At 33.6% G+C, this 25,189-nt stretch overlaps 1 protein-coding gene across 3 annotated transcripts in view; it reads left to right on the top strand.

The window, feature by feature from the left end:
- The window catches only part of LOC126890058 (unconventional myosin-Va), a 223,822-nt gene that overhangs the window by 165,331 nt on the left and 33,302 nt on the right, over positions 1–25,189 (top strand). For 2 of the 3 annotated variants that reach the window (XM_050658884.1, XM_050658883.1), the window contains exons 14-17: positions 6,634–6,828; positions 10,468–10,791; positions 17,296–17,500; positions 20,034–20,179. In XM_050658884.1, the coding sequence (XP_050514841.1) occupies positions 6,634–6,828; positions 10,468–10,791; positions 17,296–17,500; positions 20,034–20,179 (870 nt within the window). The remainder of the gene's footprint in view (positions 1–6,633; positions 6,829–10,467; positions 10,792–17,295; positions 17,501–20,033; positions 20,180–25,189) is intronic. The other variant, XM_050658885.1, reaches the window with a different exon arrangement.

Genomic DNA, 25,189 nt, shown 5'->3' with positions numbered 1-25,189 from the left:
TTAAAAGTTTTATTTTCTTCGAAATATAACTTTGAATTGTGTTAGGCAGATGTAGCTACGGCATCCATATCTTGTTATTTTGTCGTGTTTCTATACTAGTAGGCTTGGTTTATTTCAGTTTGTTCAAAGATGTCCATATATTATAAACTCTCTGATGATTTTTAATAAGAATTAAACTAGTTAGGGTGTTTACGGTGCTCTCTGAACGAACTGAAATATATTACGTGTCTTGTTTTAGTTTCACGGCGAAATTTATTCGTCTCAATATTAGTTTAACGAAACAGATTCAGAAGGAATCATGGGCAGACTACTTCCGATCTCTATTTGCTAAAGCCGACGAAAATGAAACACCAACACCTGAAGTTACGACAAACGAAGAAATAAACATCAAATAAGGAGAGGCAAAGGAAGTATTAACAAAATTAAAAAATAGAAAATCTCCAGGAGAGGACAGAATATCGAACGAACTCCTCAAGTATGGAGGACAAGATCTGACTAAACAGCTATTAAAAATAATACAAAAAATAATAGAACAAAACAGAATACCAAAAGAATGGAGATCAAGCATCCTAATACCACTCTTCAAAAAAAGAGGCAAATCTGACCCAGAGGATTACAGAGGAATTAACTTATTAAACACAACATTAAAATTAACAACCAAAGTGATAACAAACAAACTGAATGAAATCTTATTACATTAACAGAAGAACAACAAAGTTTTAGATCGGGAAAATCATGCACTGACGCTATATTTGTAATGAGGCAAGTTCAAGAGAAATCGTTAGAATACAACAAACCGGCATATTTATGTTTCGTGGACTTTAAGAAAGCATTTGACAGGGTCAAATTAAAGGACGTTATCCATTTGTTATACTCAAGAGAGGTGCCTCTAGAAATAATTAAAACGATCGAAAACTTCTACCAGAACAACACATAAAAGTAAAAGTAGAAGATGAACTAACTGACTTAATTGAAGCCGGCAATGGGATAAGAGAGGAGGATTCCTTTAGTCCTTTATTGTTGAACCTGATCATGGATGAAATAATAAAAAAAGTGAGAACTAACAAATTTGCATTTTCCAGTTGCGGACCACGATCTTCTCGGCATCTTGTGTTACACCGTCCATCCACGAGACAGCTTTGTTCTACCCCGTCTTCTCATTCCCACGGGTTGCGCTGTTAGAATATTTTTTATCACGTTCGATTCAGGGGCCGGAGCTACATGTCCTGCCCACTGCAGGCGGTTTCGCTTAATTATAGTGGTACTATCTTTTCCACCAAACGTATTCTTGTAGATATTCTGCAGTTCAAAGTTATATCTACGCCTCCATATTCTGTTCTCACAGACCGCTCCGAATATCTTGCGTAGCACCTTTCTTTCAAAAATCGATAGAGCGGATTCATCTGTTTTAGTTAGCGTCCATGCCTCTGATCTATATAAATAAATAAATAAATAAATAAATAAATAATGGCTTTATTATCCAACAGTTTCCCATTTCTAGGGTAAAAATTTGAACAATTTTTATTTAGCATACAATCAGAATTTAATTAAACAAATAACTATATAAATAAGAAATAAAAAAAAATAAATAAAAAAATTAACAATTTAAGGTACTCCATAAACTAATGCGGTATCAACTAGATGATTAATTGACATGAAAAAATATCACAATGGTTGCATATTTTGTTATAGTTATCGCACATAACATAAATCGGTGACTTTAGTAACATGTTTGTTCTCGCGCGTGGACAAGTAAACACGATAGTTGACCTGGAAGATATTCTTGGCACATTAAATCTAATTTGGTCTAATATATCGCTGCAGTCAATACAGTTGTGTAATAACTTAAATAAAAATGAAACCGAAAATATAACTCTTCTTAACTCTAAACTTACAATATCAAACCTATTACATAACAAATCGTAATCATAACCATGAGCAGGATATACTCCATCAACCTTATAAATGCTAAATATTTTAAAAGTTTCCGTTGTACCTTTTCAATCTGTTGCATATAGCATCTACAAATAGGATACCAAATTAAGCTACAATATTCTAGTTTTGTTCGCACTAACGATAGATACAGCAGTTTAATCGGTCTTATATCGCTAAAATTTCTACAGTTTCTGATGATAAAACCGTACATTTTCATAGCATCAGATACTTTCTGCTCAATATGGTCATTAAAGGTTAATTTTGAATCAAATATAACCTCTAAATCTTTAATGCTATTACATTCTTCCAGTTCTGACCCCTGAATTACATAATTAAAATCAACCTTATTTTCCTTCCTAGAATATCTTACTACTTTACATTTATTGACATTAAGAAAAAGTTTGTTTTTTATACACCAAGTATCTATATAATTTAGATCGTTCTGCAAATCTATACAGTTAGCAATGGTTTTAATTTCACAGTATATTTTAAGATCATCCGCAAAACATAATTTTCTGTTATTGATATCTAAAAATAAATCGTTGATATATAATAGGAACAACAATGGACCTAAAATTGATCCCTGTGGAACGCCGGATGTAGTAAAGATTAATTCTGATGTGAAACCATTATATGATACAAATTGGCTCCTATCTATTAAATAGCTTTCAAGTAACTTTACAATGTTTCCAGAAAATCCTAAATTTGATAATTTAAAGTGAAGGTATTTGTGCTCAACCTTGTCAAACGCAAAAAAAAATCAGTATATATTACATCTACTTGACCTTGTACATCCAAAATATCTGAAATATATTGAGTTATTACAGCTAAGTTTGATACAGTAGAGCGTCTATCTATAAAGTCATGTTGATAAGGTGATATCCATCCCCTAACAGAAGGATATATACGATTATATACAGTTACTTCGAAAACCTTTGAAAAATTGCATAACAAAGATACCGGTCTGTAATTGGATACATCAGATTTCGTTCCGTTTTTGAATACAGGGCATACTTTTGCATTTTTTCCACAGTTCGGGATAAGTTCCCGTTTTTATTGATAAGTTAAAAATTTTTTGAAGTGGCTTTAGAAATACCCGAGAACAATCTTTGATTAAAAATGCTGGAATATTATCCGGTCCGGACGTCATTTTATTTTTAATTTTTTTAAATGCTACCAAAATTTCGTTTTCTTGAAATTCGCTAAAATTAATAATGGGTAAATAGATATCTCTACATTCTTGGTTATCAAATGCATTGTAACACATTTCACCTGGGATTCTAGAAGTTTTATTCTTTACATGAACATATGCCCAGAAATTATCAGATTCGTTAGAAATACTAGTCTGAATTTTTTCAAGATAAGCGTTATATTCAGTTTTAATCATTTGTTTTATTATTTTTCGCAACCTTTTAAATTCATGCATATAAAGTATATTCCCTGTTTTCTTCTAATTTTTGATATTTTTTGATTTCAACTTTATCATTCTAATTATTTCCGCATTGTACCATGTAGGATATTGACGTTTATAATTTCTGTATATTGGTACACACATATCAAATAATTCATATATCTTAGCATAAAATAATTCTAGGACTGTATTTACATCATCAGACTTGTCTAAAAAACTCCAGTCGCAATTAAAAAATTCTGAGTACAATAGAGGAAAATTTGCTTTTTTAAAATTATATCTTTTAGTTTTAGAATAAGGCACAAAGCTGGTTTCCTATTTCTGAAAATCATTAATATTTATCATTAATGCTGGATGATGTAAATCTTCTTGAACAAGTGGTGCATTATCACGACTTACATGACACAGATCTGATGATATAACTAAGTCTAACAATCGATTTAAATTATTTCCCACCTGATTATACTGATCTAAATTAAACAAACACATGAAGTCTAACACTGCTGATGTCTTCACATTAGACCTATTTTGATCGATACACTTTGGAATGTTAAAGTCACCCAGGAGAATAACAGTTTCATTAAATAATTCAAGTTGCTCTAACATTTCAAAAAAATATTCAAAATCATTTAGTTTTAATTTGTCTGGAATATATAATATTGCAACATAAAACTTTTTATTTCCTTTGTGACATTCCTCAATTAACAAATCAACTAGTGGAAAATGTAAATCAAACGTTGATATGTACATCAACAACAACACACTTGAAGTTTGACTTAAGTGCCAACAGTACACCTCCACCAGTTGATTTATTAACTACATCGAACTTTCGATCTTTCCTGAAGACCTCATAGGCATCATTAAACAATTCCGAACTAATAACATCGGAGTTAAGCCAAGTTTCCGTTAAAGCAATGATATCAAATTCACATTAACTAACACTAGAGTAAAAATCAAATACCTTAGAATTCAAGCCTCGCACATTCTGATAGTAAACCTGAAGATCTTGGCTTGAGGAACTGCTGGGATCTATCTGTTTAAAGAACAATTTTTGGGATGCCGTCCAAGTATTTAATTCTAAATTGTCCTGTATTATTTGCGTTCTTAGCGTCTATTTCTTCCTTTAATTGTTTGTAGTATGCAATTTCTTTTTTCGTACGATCATATGAAATTGACACATGGCTGTAGATACCAGTTTTTAGAACCTTGGATTGTCTGATTAAGGCTGAGACGTCATTTTCATCTTTAAGTGTTATCTTGATTGGGCGATTTTTACCTTGTGCTGGTTGTCCAAGCCTAAATATTTTGAGTTCATTGACATTCATGTTAGTATTCATACTTTAAATTATTGTTTTAACTTCCTGTGTGTCCTTATCATTGACTCTGGGACAGAGCTGAGTATTTTGCTCAGGTACACCAAATAAAATAGCATTGCGTTTGCGTTTTCTACGCTCATTTATTTCCTGAATGACTTCTTCCATAACCAATATGTTTGTAGAATTCTTCATTGATTGGTTCTCATTTTTAAGTGCTTGAATATCAGTTTGTAAAGTTAGAATTAATGCTTTCAGATCTTTTATTTGGTTCCCAACCTGTCTAAATCTCATACAAGACCAATCGAATCCTTTATCATTATCATTAAATAATTCCAGTTCTACATTGCTAACATTCACACAGGTATGTCTAAAAATTCTATTGCAAACAGAACATTTTATCATTAATTTCGATTTATACGATTTACTACAGCAGGAACAAATCATATTCGAAGTCGAAGGCACAATTAAACCGTTGAAGATACGCCTATGTATATGTACAGTAATTAAGAATTCTCGATGTTGTTATTGTTATCTTAATTGGTGTTATTATTGTAGGTTAGGACGTATACCAAAAAATTTACAGGAAATCTATCAAAAACTGCTTTTAGGAAGTTAAATATCTTACTGTTTATGTCCGTATATTTAACTGCAAATATTTATGTAGTTTCACAAATTACATTCACCTCATTACACGAGTTTTTCTTTAAAATGATAACAGCGCCTTGAAAACGCCTTCACACCGATATACTTGTTGACTCTATATGTGAGAATGGAGACTGTCAATGTTCTATACAGCCTTATACGAGTTTTTTGAGACAGACGTTTGTTAGCTAAGTACTTTGATAGACCGTGATAACACCTGTTTGCAATTATTATTCGCCTTTTTATTTCCCCTGATGTGTTATTATTATGGTTAACCGATGTTCCTAACTCCCTATGTATTTCAAATGGGTTAGACGTCGTTTTCAATTTTTACTGTTGATAATAGGATCTTCGCAATTGTCACTTTTATCATACATATGAGTTTTTTGGAATTCCCAAAACATTCATAGCGTTGCAAAGATTTAGTCGTAAGATACTGTCATATGCTGCTTTAAAATCGACAAAAATATGGTACATATCTATGTTAAAATCTTGAGCTTTTTGATGGTCTGTCGTAGTGTAAAGATCTGGTTAATGGTTGAACGTCCACGCCTGAATCCTGCCTGGTATTCTCCTAGAAATGTTTCGGTATCAGGCTTCAATTTCTCGTGCAAAACGTTTGACAATATATTATATTCTGTATTTAGGAGAGTTATTCCGCGGTTATTATTGCATTCCAGTAGTTTTTCCTTTTTGTGTAACGGGCATATTAAGCCTAAGCTCCATTCTTCAGGCATTTGCTCCTGAGACCAAATTTTACAAACAAGCTGTTCTTCTTAGCTGTTCAAAAACTAGCCCTGACCATTGTCGGATGTTTGTTAGCCACAATAGTCTTCTCCTTCCTGGTCCTCTCTTTTTCTCTATCTTTACTATATTAATTGAGCATATTGGTACGTATCATTTCTCAGTATGTGGCCTAGATATGTATGATGTTTTTCTAATTTTCACTGTGTTAAAAAGTTCTCTTCCCTTGCCTATTGTATTCAGCACTTTTTCGTTTGAGGTATGCGATGTCCAAGAAATTTTGAGAATTTCCCGGTAGATCCGCATTTAAAAGCCTCCAATTTATGTGCAGATGATGTTTTAAGGGTACACGTCTCAACTGCATAGAGAAGAGTCCACCAGACGTAGCATTTTGATATGCTACGCTATACTAATGAACATCAAAGTAAAATATTTTAGTGTTTGTTGTTTACTATATTTTTTATAATTTATTGAAGAAGGCTTTATAATATACACAATATAAATCCCTGTATCTTTTATTTTTATTTTGCAGTTTTCTTTTTGTTTTTCAATATTAACTCCCGAACCCTGACTCTACCTTTATAGGTCAATACATAAACGAAGACGGAGAACTTGCTCAAGCTTACGAAACTCAAAAAACAATCAACAAACAACTGGAGCTCGAGCTACAAGATGAAAAGGCTAAATACATGGCTTACGAAAAAGAGCTTAAACTAGATAACGAGAGGCTTCAAGAAGAAAACGAAAAGCTGCAACGTATTTTATCGGCAAATCTTTTAGGTAAGTACTAGATAAGTATTAATTTTTTCAATTATTTTTGGAACTACTTGAAATAGTTTACTGTACTCCTTAATCTTTTTTAGCATTTTCTTATGTACTTATTTCCTAACTTAAGCCGTCTTTTATACCTTAGGGTGGCGAGGTAATTGGAGAAATCGGACATCTCCATCCCTGTCGGTCAGTAACTAGTCTCTCTGCGTCTCTCCAACTAATATTATTTCTTTTTGCGCAAGCCTCTCCAATAGCAAATACAATATGTTCTTGCTGGCCTACTCTTTGTTGATACTAAATACTTGAAGCCATCTACTTGTATCATGATGTCATTAGTCATTACTTATCTTTAGATTTATATTTTCTTAAGTTTTAGATATTACTAAAGCTTCTGTTTGAAACAATTTCATTTTTGTTTTCAGGTTTACTTCCTTCTTCCTAATAAAACTTTTATATAGTACCTATATTAATTTTGTTGTACTCACTACCCTGCTATTTATATCTGGTTCTATATTTCCTGGTCTATTCTTTATTGGGTCAAAACGGCAAACAGGTGTATGTTCTCAAAAAACTTTTGATAGTGTGTAAAAACTTTTTTGTTTTTGAGAACATACACCTGTTTGCCGTTTTGACCTACTTAGAAGTGTGTACAAGTCTTACAGTCTTTTCCTATTCTTTATTGATCCTAAACACTTGAAGCTCTCTACTTGTGTAATGTTGTCATTATTTATCTTTAGATTTATGTTTTCTTCAGTTTTAGATATTACTAAAGCTTCTGTTTTTTCAACCCGAATTTTTAAAATCTTTATTCCAAACATTCACATTTACTTGGAAGTCTTCTGATTTTCTCTGACACGTAATACCTACTTGTTGAAGTTTATACACCCCAAACCTAGTTCTATTTACCTTACCCCTGAATTCTTTTGCAATTTCGTCCATGAGAGTAATGAATAACAAAGGACAGGACAGGACACCACCTTGTCTTACACCTGTCCTTGTGTAAAGTTCTGGAGATTACCGATTGTTCGTTCTTACATTAGTACGGATACATACAGTGCTACTCAAAAGTGCCCTCCCTCGTTGCTTTGAACGGTTATACTTGTAACAGTGAAATTTGGAGCTAGAAAATAAAGGATTGTAGACTTCTCAGCATAACTGGTGACGTAATTGTGACAGCGCCATGCACTGTGACCGATAATTTTGAATGGGACCTTATGGCAAGCGATACCTCGTTTGAAAGGTATTGAAAATATCTATTCAATAATATTAATTTTATTTGAGCTTAAGCTCCTTTTGATGAAAAAATTAAATAAATACTAAGTATGTAGTTTCGCATTTAAAATATTCAAATTCAGATGGGAAGGGGGGGGGTCAAGAGAAAGACTCCTTGGTCAAGAAGCACTTCGTCTTGTCTATGAAATCTATTTTTTTTTTAATTACACTTCTTCAAGGAATTAACGAAGCACCACTCGAATTTCTTGAACCTGTTGTCCCGTTTAAGTTATTTTTTAGTATGTTATAGCCCTACTCTTTAACAATATCGCTGTAATAAAATAATATTGAAATAATATAGACAGGTAAATTATCGTTTTATACCGGGTGTACCAATCAAACTGTGATTTTTTCTCAAAGTTTGCGTGACCTTGTGGAATATTCTAGCATTTATAAAATACTCAAATTAAAACCCAACTATAGCCTTATGTTTTATGAAAATTCTGTTTTTTCATGTAATCGCTTATGTTAGGTAATAAAAAAGTTAGGTATTTTAACAACTAGCCTTGTTTTTCATCTATTCTTGGTATTTTTAAATAAGTATGGCAAACTTTAACGGATAATTCTGCATGAAAAAATAATGACAGTTTGCTTTAGAAACGTATGTCCGCAAATGCTTCGTTTCCCAGATAAGGGTTTTTTATTTTTTCTTACAAACTGACGATTTATTTATTTCTCTAAAAACGGTTAAGATATGCAAATGAAATTTGGTGGGTTTTAAAAAAAAAGTTATTACGCATTTTTGGTTATACAATTAGGCATTTAGTATTCACCATTGGCACGCATACGGGTAAGACGGTCCTGATGTTCGCCAATGGTGAATATTAAATTCCTATTTGTATAACCAAAAATGAGTAATAACTACCTCTTAAACCCACTAAATTTCATTTGCATATTTTAACCGGTTTTAGAGCAATAAATAAATCGTCAGTTTGTAAAAAAAATTCAACACCCCTATTTTGGAAACGAAGCATTTGGGGACATACGTCCCCGCATATTATTCTTTCACGCAGAGTTACCCCTTAAAGTTTGCCATACTGATTTAACCTTCCGTGACTAACATTCAGTCTGTGGGACGGACCACTTAGAGTTTTTACTATTACAGTAGAGCGTCGATTATCCGAACTAATTGGGGGACATAGGTGTTCGGAAAACCGATTTGTTCGGATAATCGAACCATATTGAGATTGTCATACATATTTATCCACAAGTGAATAAAAACCATATTTATATAACTGTATATTTGTTTATACCTTGATAATTACAAATAGCAATTAAACAAAAAAGTGCAGTCTTTGCAACAACATATTTTTGGATACAAAATTGAGGAAAATTGGAGATATTTTAAGCGTTAATTACTAACGCTTGCTCAGTACTCGAGTGCGGGGCGCGGGAGTCAGGAGTTCGGATAACCGGTCGTTCGGTTGATCGACGTTCGGATAATCGACGCTCTACTGTATATCCAAATCGTTTGTTATGAATCTTCGCCGCCATCAGTAGCTGCCTGATTTAGGTGCCTGTTTTTAGTGTTGAAGTTTGAGTCTTCAGTGTCAACTAATTATGCAATTATCGGCAAATTTTGTCTCATAGACGTATGTTGGACCCATGATCTACTCGATGAATAAAATATTTAGATTAACGAAAGACCGTGCAAACAAGTGCTGAAAATTTAGTAACCCAATTGCCAGGAGTAAAAAGTGAACCTAGTTACAAGAAAGCAGTAGTAATGTAAATATTGAGGTTGTTTTTGACAAATCAGATGTTATGTAATTATTTTATTTTCTTTGGTACTTTGGAGATTTAATAATTTAAAAATAGGTATCATTTGTATTTAATATAGGACACAATCCTACGCTTGAAAGTGTGTCAATGAAAACATTTTTTGTTAGTTTTAATATTCATAAAACATGTGGAAGGTTAAAAACAAGTTAAATTACATTATTTTTTTATTATCCAACATAAGCGAATAAAAAAAACAGAGTTTTCAAAAAGCAGAATGATAAGAAAACAAGGGTTTTAATTTTAATATTGAATAAATGCTAGAATATTCTACATGGTGTCGCGAACTTTGAGAAAAAATAAGAGTTTGATTGGTACAACCGGTATACAATGACAATTTACCTGTGTAGCAACAATATTATTACAGCGATATTGTTAAAGAATAAGGCAGAATAAGAATAAGCATATGACATATTAAAAAAAATCACTTAAATCGGACAACAGGTTTAGGAAATTCGAGACATCAAAAATAACCCATTTTTAAGGTGGTGCGTTAAGTTATTGGAGAATGGATACCTATGTTTTCTTTTAAATTTTAATTTTGATTCAAAAAGTTTGCGTACATTTAAGTAAAAATGTTTTTTTTTATTTTTTTAGGTTCTGGTCAAACACAAGAAACAGCATTCATGCAACTGGAAATTACACGCTTAGCCACAGAAAATCTAGAACTGCGCGACAAAATTGACTCTCTTACCGAAAATATGCGCAAAATAAAGAAGAGAGAGAAGGTGTTGATAAAAAAGTTGAAAGAAGCCGGATTCGATATGACCAGTGGCGCAATAACTGAAAACAACGTTGACGTGAATGGTGCAATTGCATTTACTAAAAATCTTCCAACTATTCGCAAGAAGGATAGAGAATATTTGGGAATGTTTTCGTTTAAGGCTGGGGATGAGAGCAATATTATGAAACAGTTATTAAGTAAGTACGATTTTTTTGCTATCTATGATTTATTCAGATTTTTTATAAGTCAAAGTTTTCAATCAAATAAATTATAAATTAATATTAAATTAAAAACCTTATTGCGACCATTTTTCTGGTTACACCTCCGTGGCTTCTAAACATGCAAGCCAAACAGATGATGGAGCAAAAAGAAGATGAGAGAATTCTACAACTTGCAATTTATAACTCACTTGTCCAACGCGGAAAAATTTCAACGAAAAATGGACCCTTATACTCATATAGGAGTAACCTTTATACTTAACTAATAGAAATAAAAATGAATAAACATCTTCATTTCGTTGCAAAACGAAACAAAAGCCGTCTTATATTTCAGTTCATTCAGAGAGTACTACAAGCACTCTGGCCCATTTTAAAACTTGTTAGTTTTAATAATAAAAAACAGATTCTTCGCATTTACTTCACCTTCTAGATCAGGGGTCACCAATTAGCGGACCGCGGTCCGCATGCGGACCGTGAGCTAGTTTTGTGCGGACCGCGATTAAATTCAGAATATAGTGTTTTGCAATTTTGAAAATGTTTGGCCATAAAGTTGTGTACTATGTTTGTCAACTTATATGTGCGTAGCCGCTTTTTCAAGAATGAACTTTATTAAAAATCGGTACAGATCTGAGCTAACAGATGAATCTCAACTCTCAACCTACCTAATGAAAATTAGTTGAGCTAAACTCATTCCAGACTTCAGACAGGTGTAACATTTTTTTACATAGAAAACAATTTTTTTACATAGAAAACAATTTTTTTAAATAAATTCAAAGTTATCTTTTGGCCCGAAAATATATTTTTAGGTTTTTTGGGCGATTTTAAACAAAAAAGGTTTCTTGTCATTTTTCTTAGAAGTTGATAGTTTTCGAGTTATAAGCGATTAAAAATGTGAAAAATGCGAAAATACGCACACACATTTTAAAGGCTTGAAAACTCATGTGTAAATTATTAGTTTTCCGGTTGACTAGTGCTTAAATTGAAGCCTATACATTCAATTTCAAGATTCTAACGAGTAATCGGGGCTTATTTCAATATAGATCGTTGTTTTTTAATTGTTAATCGCCGGTCGTCGCACTTTATGATGCGTCTCTGTCGCATGTATACATATTATACGTACTTATGCCAAAAATTCCCAACAAATACTGGACATTTATTAAAATTTTATAATAGATTATTAACATAGTTTTTTAGATAATTTATTTATTTATTCAATTAATTATTGCCAATGCGCTAATTAAATACGCCAATCATATAGTGCGATACGCACCACATAGTGCGACTTGCCGCCGCGGCGGATTAAGTGTCGAGAGGACGCGTATAATTAACAATTAAAAACAACGGTTTAAATTAAAATATGTCCGATTACTTATAAGAAACTTGAAATTTAATGTTTAAACTTCAATTTAGGCACTTGACAACCTCAAAAATAATTATTTACACATGAGTTTTAAAGCTTATTTTCGCATTTTTTAGATTTTAAATCGCTTAAAACTCGTAATCTATCAACTTTTGCGAAAAAAGATCTTTTTGTTTAAGATGACCCAAAAATGATAAAAACATTTTCGTGGGAAAAAACGTGATGTTTTCTTTTTCTTCTTCTTATAATAGGCCTCTTGGCCTGTTCCTTACCGATTTTGCGCTTGTATTCGTAGCTGTGATGTTGACTGCCAGCTATCTCGCCACCTTTTAAAGGGCCTTCCTATTGGTCGCTTGCCTATTGGCTTCGAATCCCTGGCTGTACGGGCTATTCTCTCGCTGTCCATTCTCGTTACATGCTGATTCCACTCTCGTCGTCTCTGTCTTCCCCACCGTGATGTTTTGAATTTGTTAAAAAAAGTGTTTCAACAATTTCTGCCTAAAAATTTCGCCCGGTACCCTTCTGATTTGTTGCTATGATGGATATATTTTTTACCAAGTATCCACAAAGAAACCGAATCAGAACAACCGGATATAGGTAGCATTAGGACCGGACCCCGGAAGTGTCACAGGTTTTCGAAACGGACCGCCAGGGAAACTATTTGGTGACCCCTGTTCTAGATCATAATTATTCTTTTAATGAATAGTTTCAAATACTCCATATTCAAAATAAAGGCTATAAGTTAAAATCTATGGAAATTAATAAACTAAAAAACACAGATATAATTTTGAATGACTAATTTAAGACAACTAGCTCAGACACACCACTAGAAAATTATACATGAAAATTTTGACCTACGTTTTCAGTCGTTTTTGACATACTTATACATAGTCCTGTCGCCAGGGGGGGTACAACGGCCTCCTTAATTCAGATGGACTTACCCAAGTTTTTTTTATGTATTTTGACCCGTAGAACACGAATTTTTTGGGTAACAGTTGATCCGGATGTCGATAAGATTGTTATAAACAAAGAACTTGAGGAATTACATAGCAGCGATTTTTCGCAAAACAAAATATTTTTTTGTATTTTTTGGGTGATTCTCAGCAAAAAATGGTCTTACAAGTTTTTTCGTAGGACGCGTAGTTTTCGAGATAAACGCGGTTAAACTTTAAAAAAATCGAAAAAGTGCAATTTTTGAACCGGAATAACTTTTGATTAAAAAATAAAATAGCAATTCTGATTACTGCATTTGAAAGTTCAAGTCAAATTCTATCCGTTTTGATGGTCTGCATTGCTAAAAAATAATTTTTTATTTGTTAAATAAAGGTATAAACACATAGTGTTTCCCGGGCCCAATGCAATCGTTTTAATGGACGTAATGTACGTAGAAATTCTGTATGCGCGCCTACTCGTTCGATTTCAAATTAGAAATGCATTGAAAACATCATTCAATCACTAGGAGTTGATAGCTATGTTTAACAATAAAAAAATTAATTTCTAGCAATGAAAATAATCAAAACCGATAGAATTTTACCTGAACTTTTAAATGCGGTAAGCAGAATTGTTATTTTATTTTTCAATCAAAAGTTATTCGGGTTCAAAAATTGCAATTTTTCGATTTTTTGAAAGTTCAACCCCGTTTATGCCGAAAACTATGCATCCTACCAAAAAACTTGTAAAATAATTTTTTGCTTAGAATGACCCAAAAAATACAAAAACATGTTTTGTTTTGCGAAAAATCGCTGTTATGTGATTCCTCAAGTTCTTTGTTTATAACAATCTTATCGACATCCGGATCGACTGTTACCCAAAAAAATCGTGTTCTACGGGTCAAAATACATAAAGAAAACTTGGGTAAGTCCATCTGAATTAAGGAGGCCGTTGTACCCCTACTGGCGACAGGACTAACAGGAAAAGAATATCAGAGAAGATTGCTGAGAATGGAATATTAGAAACGATAACATCGATGAAAGCTGGCAAAAACTCAAAAATAACATAATCAACGCTGCAACAGAATCACCTGGAGAGAGAAAAGTAACGAATAGGTACTCACATATTAAAGAAGAAAACCCCGTGGTTTAGAGAGGAAGTTTAGAGCAAATGTGAAGAAAAGAAGAAAGCCTTTTTACAATAGAGAACGAAACAAACACAACAGGCATACAACAACTACAAACGAATCAGAAACGAACGGAATATATATCAATCGGTTTTAAAACGTCTTGCGACGTTGTCCGATGCCTAATTTCCATGACATTCTATCATCCCATTGGCCCTCTCTAAGATCTCTTGCGCTCATCGCCTTCGTTATTCCCTCTCTCCAAGATTTCTTGGGTCTTCCTCTCTTTCTGCGGTTTGGTGGTACCCATTGCATAATTATTTTAGGGAGTCTTGAGTTATCCATCCTCTGGACGTGTCCGTACCATATCAGCTGTTTTCTTTCTATGTCTGTTGTTAGAGAGCCGTCAACCCCCATTCGCTGTCTTATCTCATCATTACGTATTCTCTCTCTGCGTGACACTCCTATTGATCTTCTAAAAGCGTCCATTTCTACTGCCTCCAGTTTTCTTCTGTTGTTTTCGGTTATCCGCCAAGTTTCTGCTCCGTACAATAGACTGCTTTTAATAAGAGATTCGTAGATATTGTGTTTTCTTCTTTTTCCTATTTCATGACTCCATAGTACGCTGTTTAGACAACCTATTGTTTTTCTGGATTGTGTTATTCTTCTCTTTATTTCTTCATCATCTTTCCCCGTTGTGTCAAAAACGATTCCTAGATATGTGTAATGGTCGCAGGGCATGATGATTTCATTATTTTCTAATGTGATGTTCGATAGTTCGGTACCTATTGGCCGGTATTTTGTTTTTTCTGTATTAATTTCTAATCCCCACTTTCTATATTCTTCTTGTAATTTCCTTGCCATGTACTCTAGATCATCTTTATCGTTTGCTATAACAACCTGGTCATCAGCAAACGGCAATGTATATAAGCAAATCTCTCCAAGGTCTACGCCCATGCCTCTGCATTTTCGTTTCCACTCTTTCAATGCTTTTGCAACATATATTTTAAATAAGGTCGGTGATACACAACACCCCTGACGTAACGAACGAACGTCGAACGAACCGAATACGAGCACAAAAAGAAGAATGGAGAATCAGAGGGCAAAGAAAGGGAATGAACGAATTAATAAAAGCGAAACACATTCAGAAGGAAACATGGGCAGACTACTTCCGATCTCTGTTTGCTAAAGGCGACGATAATTAATGAAATATCAACACCTGAAGTTACGACAAACAAAGAAATAAACATCGAGGAGGGAGAGGTAAGGGAACTGTTCAGAAAATTAAAAAATAGAAAATCTCCAGGAGAGGACAGAATATCGAACGAACTCTTAAAGTACGGAGAACAAGATCTAACTAAACAACTATTAAAACTAATAAAAAAAAAATAGAACAAAACAGAATACCACAAGAATGGAGATCAAGCATCCTAATACCCCTCTTCACAAAAGGAGACAAATCGGACCCGGAGAATTCCAGAGGAATTAACTTATTAAACACAACATTAAAATTAATAACCAAAGTGATAAACAAATTGAATGAAATTATAACATTAGCAGAAGAACAACAAGGTTTTAGGTTGGGAAGGTCATGCACTGACGCTATATTTATAATGAGGCAAGTTCAAGAGAAATCGTTGGAATACAAACCGGCATATTTATGTTTCGTGGACCTTAAGAAAGCATTTGACAGGGTTACATTAGAGGACGTTATAGATTTGTTATACTCGAAAGAGGTACCTCTAGGAATAATTAAAACGAGCGAAAACATCTGCCAGAACAACATAATAAAAGTAAAAGTGGAAGATGAATTAACTGATCCAATTGAAGCCGGCAATGGGATAAGACAGGGGGTTTCATTGAGTCCTCTGTTGTTCAACCTGATCATGGACCAAATAATAAAAAAAGTAATAACTAAAAAAGGATACCAAATGGGCGACAAACAACTTAAAATAATCTGCTATGCGGACGATGCAATACTAATCTCTCAAAGTGAAGATTATTTACAACGTATGCTGCAACAATTCAACACAATAGCCAGAAAATTTAACATGTTAATTTCCTCACAAAAGACAAAATGCATGATTATAACAGCAAATCCAATAAGATGTAAATTGGAGCTGGAAGGTCAGATAATAGAACAAGTGATGGAGTTCAAATACCTAGGCATCATACTATCTAACTACGGAAGGCTCGAAACAGAAGTGGAAGATCAAGTGAATAAAGCAAACAGATCCGTAGGTTGCCTGAATGACACAATATGGAGAAATAAAAATATCGGAAAAGAAATGAATGGCAGAATTTACAAAACAATCATCAGACCAATAATTACATACGCGGCAGAAACACGCGGCAGAAACCCTACACAGAGAGGACAAAAACATTGCTCGAAACAGCGGAGATGAAAACCCTTCAAAAAATCGATGGTAAGACTCTATGGGACAGAGCTAGAAGTACAGATATACGATGGAGATGCAAGGTGGATAACATTAATAACTGGGTAAGAAACAGAAGAATAGAATGGAATGACCACATAAGCCGAATGACAACAAATAGGGTAGTCGGGACAGCGAGAGACGGTTCCCCAATAGGAAGACGATCAGTGGGAAGACCACGAAAACGATGGAACGACAACTTATTAGAGGCACATTGAAAAAACAGACAGAGTCATGTCTATACAAAAAAAGAAGAAGAAGAAGTTTTCAGTCGCGTCGTTAGATTTCTAACAAAAGTCAATTCTCCTCATATTTAGTTACGCTAGCCGGTACCCTTGAATATGTGCATTATTATTACCCTCTTTCTCCAGGCACTTACGAGCTCCAGGCACTTAGAAAGCTATATTTCCAAATTTTACAACAAGTTTTCACGGAAAAGGATAAAATGTTAGATTTTTTCGAACAGCGCGACTGATCTCTGATTAACTTGTAATAAATTTCGTGAAAGTACCTATTGGAAACAGAAGTTTTTCAGTGTTTTATTGTAGATATTATTATATTATGTATATCATTTTAATCCCAGTTGGGATTTAGCGAATTGCTTAATATTAATAAAACTTGTAACCTTCCAGATATTAAGCCCCGCACTGCTGTTACGCTTCTTCCTGGATTACCGGCTTACATTATCTTCATGTGTATTAGATATACAGATTACGTCAATGATGAAGAGAAAGTCAAGACTTTACTCTCAGCATTTACTAATACGCTCAAAAAAGTAATCAAGAAGAGAGTCGGTGATTTCGAAACAACCGTTTTATGGCTGGCAAATATTTTAAGGTAAGATACACATATTCTTGAAGTGTATGTTAACATGAAATATCAAAATCTAGAAAATGTTACTTTTGCTGATGAATTTCAAGATTCGCAGAATGTTTTGGCATGTGCTAGAAAGTGTATAATAAATAGTGTTTAAAATATTTTTAAAAAGTAACTATTTATTCATGGAATAGTTTTTTTGCAAAATAAGGACCCAGAAGATCCCATTAACTAGATGTATTTCCCGTTGTATTACTTTTTCAAACCATATTATATTTTAAACAATCTCCCTACGAGAGCTTAATACTGGCCAGACTAGAAAAAAATGTAGACAAGCACCTCATCCCACAACAAGGAGGATTCAGACCCGGCAAATCTTGCACTAGTGAAATCTTCGTACTAACACATTGTGTTAGAAAACATTGAAGACGGTTTTGAAGAAAAAATTATAACAGGGGCTGCTTATGATACAGTAAAGCACAAGAAATTGCTACATAATCTGTAGGACACTCAGCGACCAGCATCTATATGGACTGACTCCACAACCTTCTTTCATCTCGAACAGTCGTCAATAATAGTTGAGTCAGTAGATATCCCCATTCGTCTTAAATCTGATCACATGTTATCTCTTGATCGTGTTAGTAAACGTCCTTATGACTTTCTATTTGTCTGCAACCCGACACTTACAAGAATAATAATTGATGACCTAGAACTGGAAGGTGTCGACACTTTCATATACTTAGGCTAGCTGCTAACTAGAGATAACAATATCAGTGACGAAATTAAAAGAAGAATAGTGCTCGCCAATAAGTGTTACTATGGCTTAATAAGACAGATGGCCTCAAAAATGCTTATAAAAATTAAATTGACTGTATGCAAAACACTAATAAGACCAGTGCTAACGTATAGTTCAGAAACTTGGTCACTTACACAGAATGACCAAGAACTTCTCAAAGGTTTTGAACGAAAAATACTAAGACGGATATATGGAGGCATAAAAGAACAAGGTTTGTGGCGCAGGCGTTACAACTTTGAGTTGTATAAAAGTTCTGGAGAACCTGACGTAAAATTCATTAAGGTAGCACGCCTCAAATGTATAGGTCATGGAATCAGACGAGAGGAGGATGCCATAGTCAGAAAGTTTTTGACCGAAGAGGGCCGAAAGGACAACGAACAAGAGGAAGACCGAGACTTAGGTACCAAGACAACCTAGAAAATGATTTGAAATCTATTTTGTTGCCAGAGACAGGCGCGAATGGAGGATTGTTCTGAAGAGGGCTTTGGCTCATTAAGAGCTGTAACGCCACTGATGATGATGATGGATGTGGCTACATAACCAGCCCATCTTAGATGTTGTGATTTAATCTCTTAGGCTTCGTCGCTAGCCCTATACATCTGTTTCATCCCGACATTTGTTCTCATTTGGTATTGGTTAGTATTCAGATTGTATAAATACATATATTTGCTGCCTGAATTTAAAACTCTCTACTATTTCAAAGTTGTATGGGTCTATTGTTACATTTTACCTTATTCTCTCTCGTCTTTTTTGTCTGTTAATGTACATACATTTGACTTAATGTTCATTTACTCTTAGACCAGTTGTTTGCCTCTATCTCTATGTGTTGAAAGTTACGTTTGAATTGATGGCGGTGTTTCCCAAAATGTCAACGGCATCCGCGTATACTAGTATTAATTTTGGTCCATTTACTCTAAGTACTTATTTACGTTCTAATTTGTTCTGTTCTTACTACTTTATCCAGGATGATATTAACAAGGTAAGATGACAGCGAATCTCTATTATTCAGGCCACTGTTATAACGATATTGGGAGTTTGTTACGTATCCTTATTCTGAATCTTCAGTAATTTGTACATAATTTAACTAGCCGGCTAAGTTTTTTGGAATTGAAGTTTCTGCCATGGCACATTGCATTCCACTTCGGATCCCTTGTAATGCTGTCGTATGCTTGACGGAAATTTATGAAGAAATTGAAATATACCACACCACACTACACCAAAATTTATATTGGAATATACCACACTGCTTCTTCTTCTTCTTCTTCTTCTTCTTCTTCTTCTTCTTCTTCTTCTTCTTCTTCTTCTTCTTTTGGCCCATTTCTATCCAACTTTGGACTTAGGCCTTCCCCAAATCTTTCGCCATACCACACTTAGTAGTCTGCAAATTAAAATAAATAAGAGGGATATCGGCAATCGGAGCGAAAATGGGAATTTTTCGGTAGACTTCTGTGCTGTATATGACCTCGAAACCTTGTTCCGAATATAACTGAATATTTTCAGTTATCACTCTAATATTGTCATTTGTTTCGAGCTCCTTTCATATATTGTATAATCTGTGTATAATATTAATATACACGGATTATACGACATATGACAGAAGCTCGAAACAAATGACTGTGAATGAAAAGCCCTATTGATATTTTACATTGAACATGACCTAATGCATGCCATAAGGCGAAAGCATTTAGCTGCGCATTAAACCTAGGTACATATTTCCTTTTTATTCCATAATATTAAATTATTATTTTGTACATTTAGGCTTATTCATACCATGAAGCAGTATAGTGGAGACAAAACGTTCCAGATAAAAAATACCTCCAAACAAAATGAACAAAGTCTAAGAAACTTTGATTTGTCAGAGTATCGGCAAGTATACACAGATAATGCTGTTTGGATATACCATGGTAAGTATTGCATATTGTGTTTTGCTTTTGTGACACTTTAGAAATAACAAAAAAAAATCGAAGCACAACGTGTTGGTTATGTGAAGTAAATATGTAATAAATACTTATACCGATTTTTTAAAAAACGGTGAGAAATAATTAACTAATTGTATGGTAAATAAGCCACAATTAAATTGAAAAAAAAAATTGTATTAACGTTTCAAAGCCCAAATCGGGTGTCGTTGTCAAAATACAAAATACTACTAAAATAAACAAAAATGTTTTTGCTAAGTAAAATATCCTTCTAATAATTTATTTAATCTGACTCATTTATATTGGCAATTCAGACATATATTATACATTTTAAAGTAGAAGACTTTAAAATGATATTACCAATATTTATGAGTTGCAGTCCTGGGACGACTTTACTGAACGATAGTTCATTCGATTACATGAAATCAACCCCAACTCAAGAATATCCGTCACAAAAAAAGCATAGCATGTGATCTGTCTTTAAAAAGACAACCAAATGCAATGATGACAGTAAAATTCTCGCGTTAGAGATTCCATAGTAAATCACGAGGGAAAACCAGGGAGAAACCTCGTGATACTATCCCGTCATCGTAAGTATTTGGTCTTACATTTAATTTACTCTTAAGAAAATAATACCAAATTCTGACTTTAATATGTTTAAATTCTAAATCATATTAAGAATACATAGATATACAATAAGTAATAGTATATAATAATACAACGACACCCGATTTGGCCAGAACCACGGTGAGAAATAAATTTCAGAAAACACTATAGGAACATCAACTCTCCACAGTGCAAACAAGTGGCAAACAAATAACCTTCAAATAAGTTTTAAAAACATTTTATTGTAATTGACTATTTTTACTTCAGTCTATTGAAATCAGCCACAATTTTGCTTTAACACAAGTTTATTTTGACATTTCGATTTCGACTACAGAAATAGTTCTCGAATTCGAGGAGAACGATTTCTGATGTAGATATCGGAACGTTAACCCGGGAGTAGTCGCGCTCACTTCTGTAACGTCGATAGTCTCGTGTGAGGTTCTATTTCAAAATACGAATTTAAAACAAATTTTTATTTTGTACTATTTTTATCTACTTTTTATATTGAAAATATATATTTCTAACAATTTTATTAAAAAAACCTGTGTTAACGGCCACCTGCCAACATCGGCCACCTGTCCTAACGGCCAGTTTAAAAATTTCCCAAACCAATTATATAGAGACTACAAAAACTGGAAATACCGTCCACCTTTCTATATCGGCCAATAGTTCTTTCATTTTTAGTGGCAGTTACTGACAAATTTTACTGTACAGTAAAATCTGTGTTAACGGCCACCTGCCAACATCGGCCACCTGTCCTAACGGCCAGTTTAAAAATTTCCCAAACCAATTACAGTAAAACCTGTGTTAACGGCCACCTGCCAAAATCGGCCACCTGTACTAACGGCCAGTTTAAAAATTCCCCAAGCCATTTAAATGTAGACTACAAAAACTGGCAATACTGGCCACCTTTCTATATCGGCCAGTAGTTCTTTCATTTTTAGGGGCCGTTACTGACAGGTTTTACTGTATTACGAAAAAGGATGAAATGTGGGATTCTATCTCACCGCGCGACTACTCGCGGGTTAATAAAAAAATTGAAGAAAAATCTTCTGTGTAAAAGGTATATTTATTTTAAAAACCCCAAAAAGGGCTACAAATACAAAACAGAACGTTTTCCCTCTAAATGGAGCATCATCACTGTTCTTTACAAGCTCTAGGTACATGCTAAGCCACCAAAAATACATGGGTTAAAACCCTTAAAATGTGTACTAAAAGTCTTATATTGAAATGTTATATAATAAATCCTCACAATGGATGAAATTAATAAAGATACCCTAAGGCATTATATGACTATTCCACGAAACACGTGGGTTGTTGAGTCGAATTCTCTGTTTTCACAAAGAAAAAGGTGAAAGCCAACCCACGTGTTTCGTGGAATAGTCATATAATGCCTTAGGGTATCTTTATTAATTTCATCCATCGTCAGGATTTACTCTAAATTCACAATCAAGATGCAGTAGAAATAAACAAACCACGACACGTTAAATGTTACTAGGAGCACTCCCAAATCATAATTTACAATGTATGTGCATTGTTAATCCCAAATTATGATTTACAAAATTTATACATTTTAAATTATGATTCCGGAGTGCTCCTTGTAACATTTAACGTGTCCTGGTTTGTTTATTTCTACTGCGTCTTGATTGTGAATTTAGAGTAGTATATAAAATTTCAATGTATGACTTTTAGTCGACATTTTAAGGGTTTTACCCCATGTATTTTTGGTGGCTTAACATGTAGAGCTTGCGAAGAACACTGATGATGCTCTCTTTAGAGCTAAAATATTCTGTTTTGTATTTATAGCCCTTTTTTGGGGTTTTTAAAATAAATATACTTTTACACAAAATATTTTCCTTCAATTTTTTGTAATTAAGGCATACAGCCAGCTACAGCAAATTTTTCCTTGTGGATGTTAAAAATAAACTTATTTTAAAATAAAACATTTAGACTTATTCCCAAAAAAATACGATAAAAGGCGAAACAGATGAAACATTAACTGAATATAAATGGAAAAAACAACAAGCCGCAAGACTATTCGCGGTGTGCAAGTACTTGGAAGGGAAACGAGAAACGACCGTGCGCGAGTCGCGGAGAAATATTGCAACTATCTTAAATAATTCATATTGTCAATTGAAATTGTCAAATTGACGTATATTTCATACCTTCTGTCATTGAAGCAGAAAAAATATATATTGCTCCACAATATTGATATGATATGCAATTATTATATAAAGGTAAATTTAATTAATTGTATTTTGAGTGCAGTACTGCATTTTAATAACTAATTTTATTTACTATGTCGTGTTCATATTAACAATGATATATCGAACCTATCTCCAAAGTCAACATTGGACCAAGGAACAAATTCGACATAACATCACCAACACCAACACGGCGAGCATGAGACTTTATGTGGGTCCTTATATCCTACTCCTCTGCATTCTCCAGGCATACGGTACACTAACAGTAAAAAGGAATAAATTTCGGTATAAATGCTTTATTTTCTCACTTCTTTTTTTATAATTTAGGATCTACATCATTGTGAAGTTATTATGAAGTTAATTTATATAAAAAAAACTGTCTCTGCTGACAGGCAAATATAAGATTCTAAAGAAGACTTAACTTGTGGTGTGAAGGCTTCTTCCGGTGCTGTCCTAGGTTATCCACACCTCATGATCTTCTTCGGGAGGCGTCAGGTTTTGATGTACTGGTCTGATGTACTGGTGGATCGGTTGTTGCCTCCGGAGTTGCCTAAATGTTCGTCGAACCCATGGGTCTTGAGGAGCTGCTATTTACCATTTACTTGTACTTTCTGGGGGGGCATTATATATCCTCTGGGCCAAAACAGATGGTGTAAAAACTAGGGCCACGCCCTTCTCCTGGGTGCCTAGAAGAGAAAACAAGATGTAGACAACCCGCAGCATAAATTTATGAAGGGCCCCAGCACCCAAGTCAACAAAACCCCAATATTCCCCACCAGCAGCACAGAAAATCTTGGAAGTGACTTTTAAACCAAACAGTAGACCCCAAATGTTCTAATGTGAACACCCCAATTAAAAAATACAATAAAATAAATGAACAAAAATAAATTAATTTAATCCCACATATTTCTATAAAATTAACGTAATAAATTAAACTTGAAAATAATTGATATTTAACACCACTGCTGATGCTAATGAATTAGCATTCACGGAAAATAAGTAAATAAATACCCCAAAATTATTTTCTTATTGGATGAATCAAATTTACAATACAAATACGTAAAAATATAAATATATCCTGCAAATTCGAGTTAGTCAATTAACAAAAAAAATATTATCGGAAAAGTAAATGATAAAACCCAAAAACAACTTACCAATTAGGTCTGTAGCGCTCGCTGCTACCTACTTGGCGAAGAATATAAAAATCAGCCGGAAAGGCACCAGCATGGTATTTATAAAGGTAAAAGAAATTAATTGAAGGTCAGGATTAGCTGATAACGAAAAAGACATTCTCATTGAAATTGACAAAGTTGAACGTTTTAAAATTACAAAAAATTAATGGCTTGATAAATAATTTTGCTTCGAAATAAAATATTTAGAAAGAACGAAAACTGGAAATAATTAAACTGTTTAAAATGAAAATGGCAATAATATTTTCTCAATAAATATTATTCGAGATGATGGAAATAACTTTTCTAATTTAAATCAGGCATCACTAATTTCATTATTGAATTGAAAATGGATATACAGGGTGCACGAAAAGAATATAAATGGACCGACTAATAAATATTTGCTACAAATGAAAATCAACAGCTACCTGAGAGGACCTCTAAATGCAGAGTGGGTCTTATTAAAATAAATTCTACAAAGTAGCGAGTTTGCACGCTACAACTACATACAATTGTTCACATTTTCATAACATAACCTGAATCTTATTTTTTCTTCTTACTATTTTTTTAGACTATGGCCTTGACAATTATCCAGTAACCAGGACTAATATAATTGGCCAATATAATTAAAAGTGCGAATAAAAGTACAGAGCGAAGAAATAGGGGTCGCTTTGCCGAACTTGCACGGTCCCAATATAAAAAGAAAAAATCAGAATGGATTCAAGAGCAAATGAAAGGAATGGAAGCAAATAAAGACAACAAAAAATTGTACGAATATGCTAAAAAACAATTTAACAACAATAAAACAACAGTAAAACATAAAATCAGTAAAGAAAACTAGGGAAATCATTTCTCTACCTTGAACAAAACCAAACAATGTAAAAACAGATGAGCGATGAAAGAGATGAAGAAGATAACTCTACCATATACAACGAAATTATTGAAACAGTATAAAGGTTGAAATTAGGAAAAGTAGCAGGAAAGAATGAAATTATTATAATCAATTATTAAAAACCCCC

The sequence above is a fragment of the Diabrotica virgifera genome, chromosome 8, assembly GCF_917563875.1.
Source record: "Diabrotica virgifera virgifera chromosome 8, PGI_DIABVI_V3a".
Classification (NCBI taxonomy): domain Eukaryota; kingdom Metazoa; phylum Arthropoda; class Insecta; order Coleoptera; family Chrysomelidae; genus Diabrotica; species Diabrotica virgifera.
Note: the sequence above shows the minus strand (reverse complement) of the source record. Positions and strands in the feature narration are given on the sequence as shown.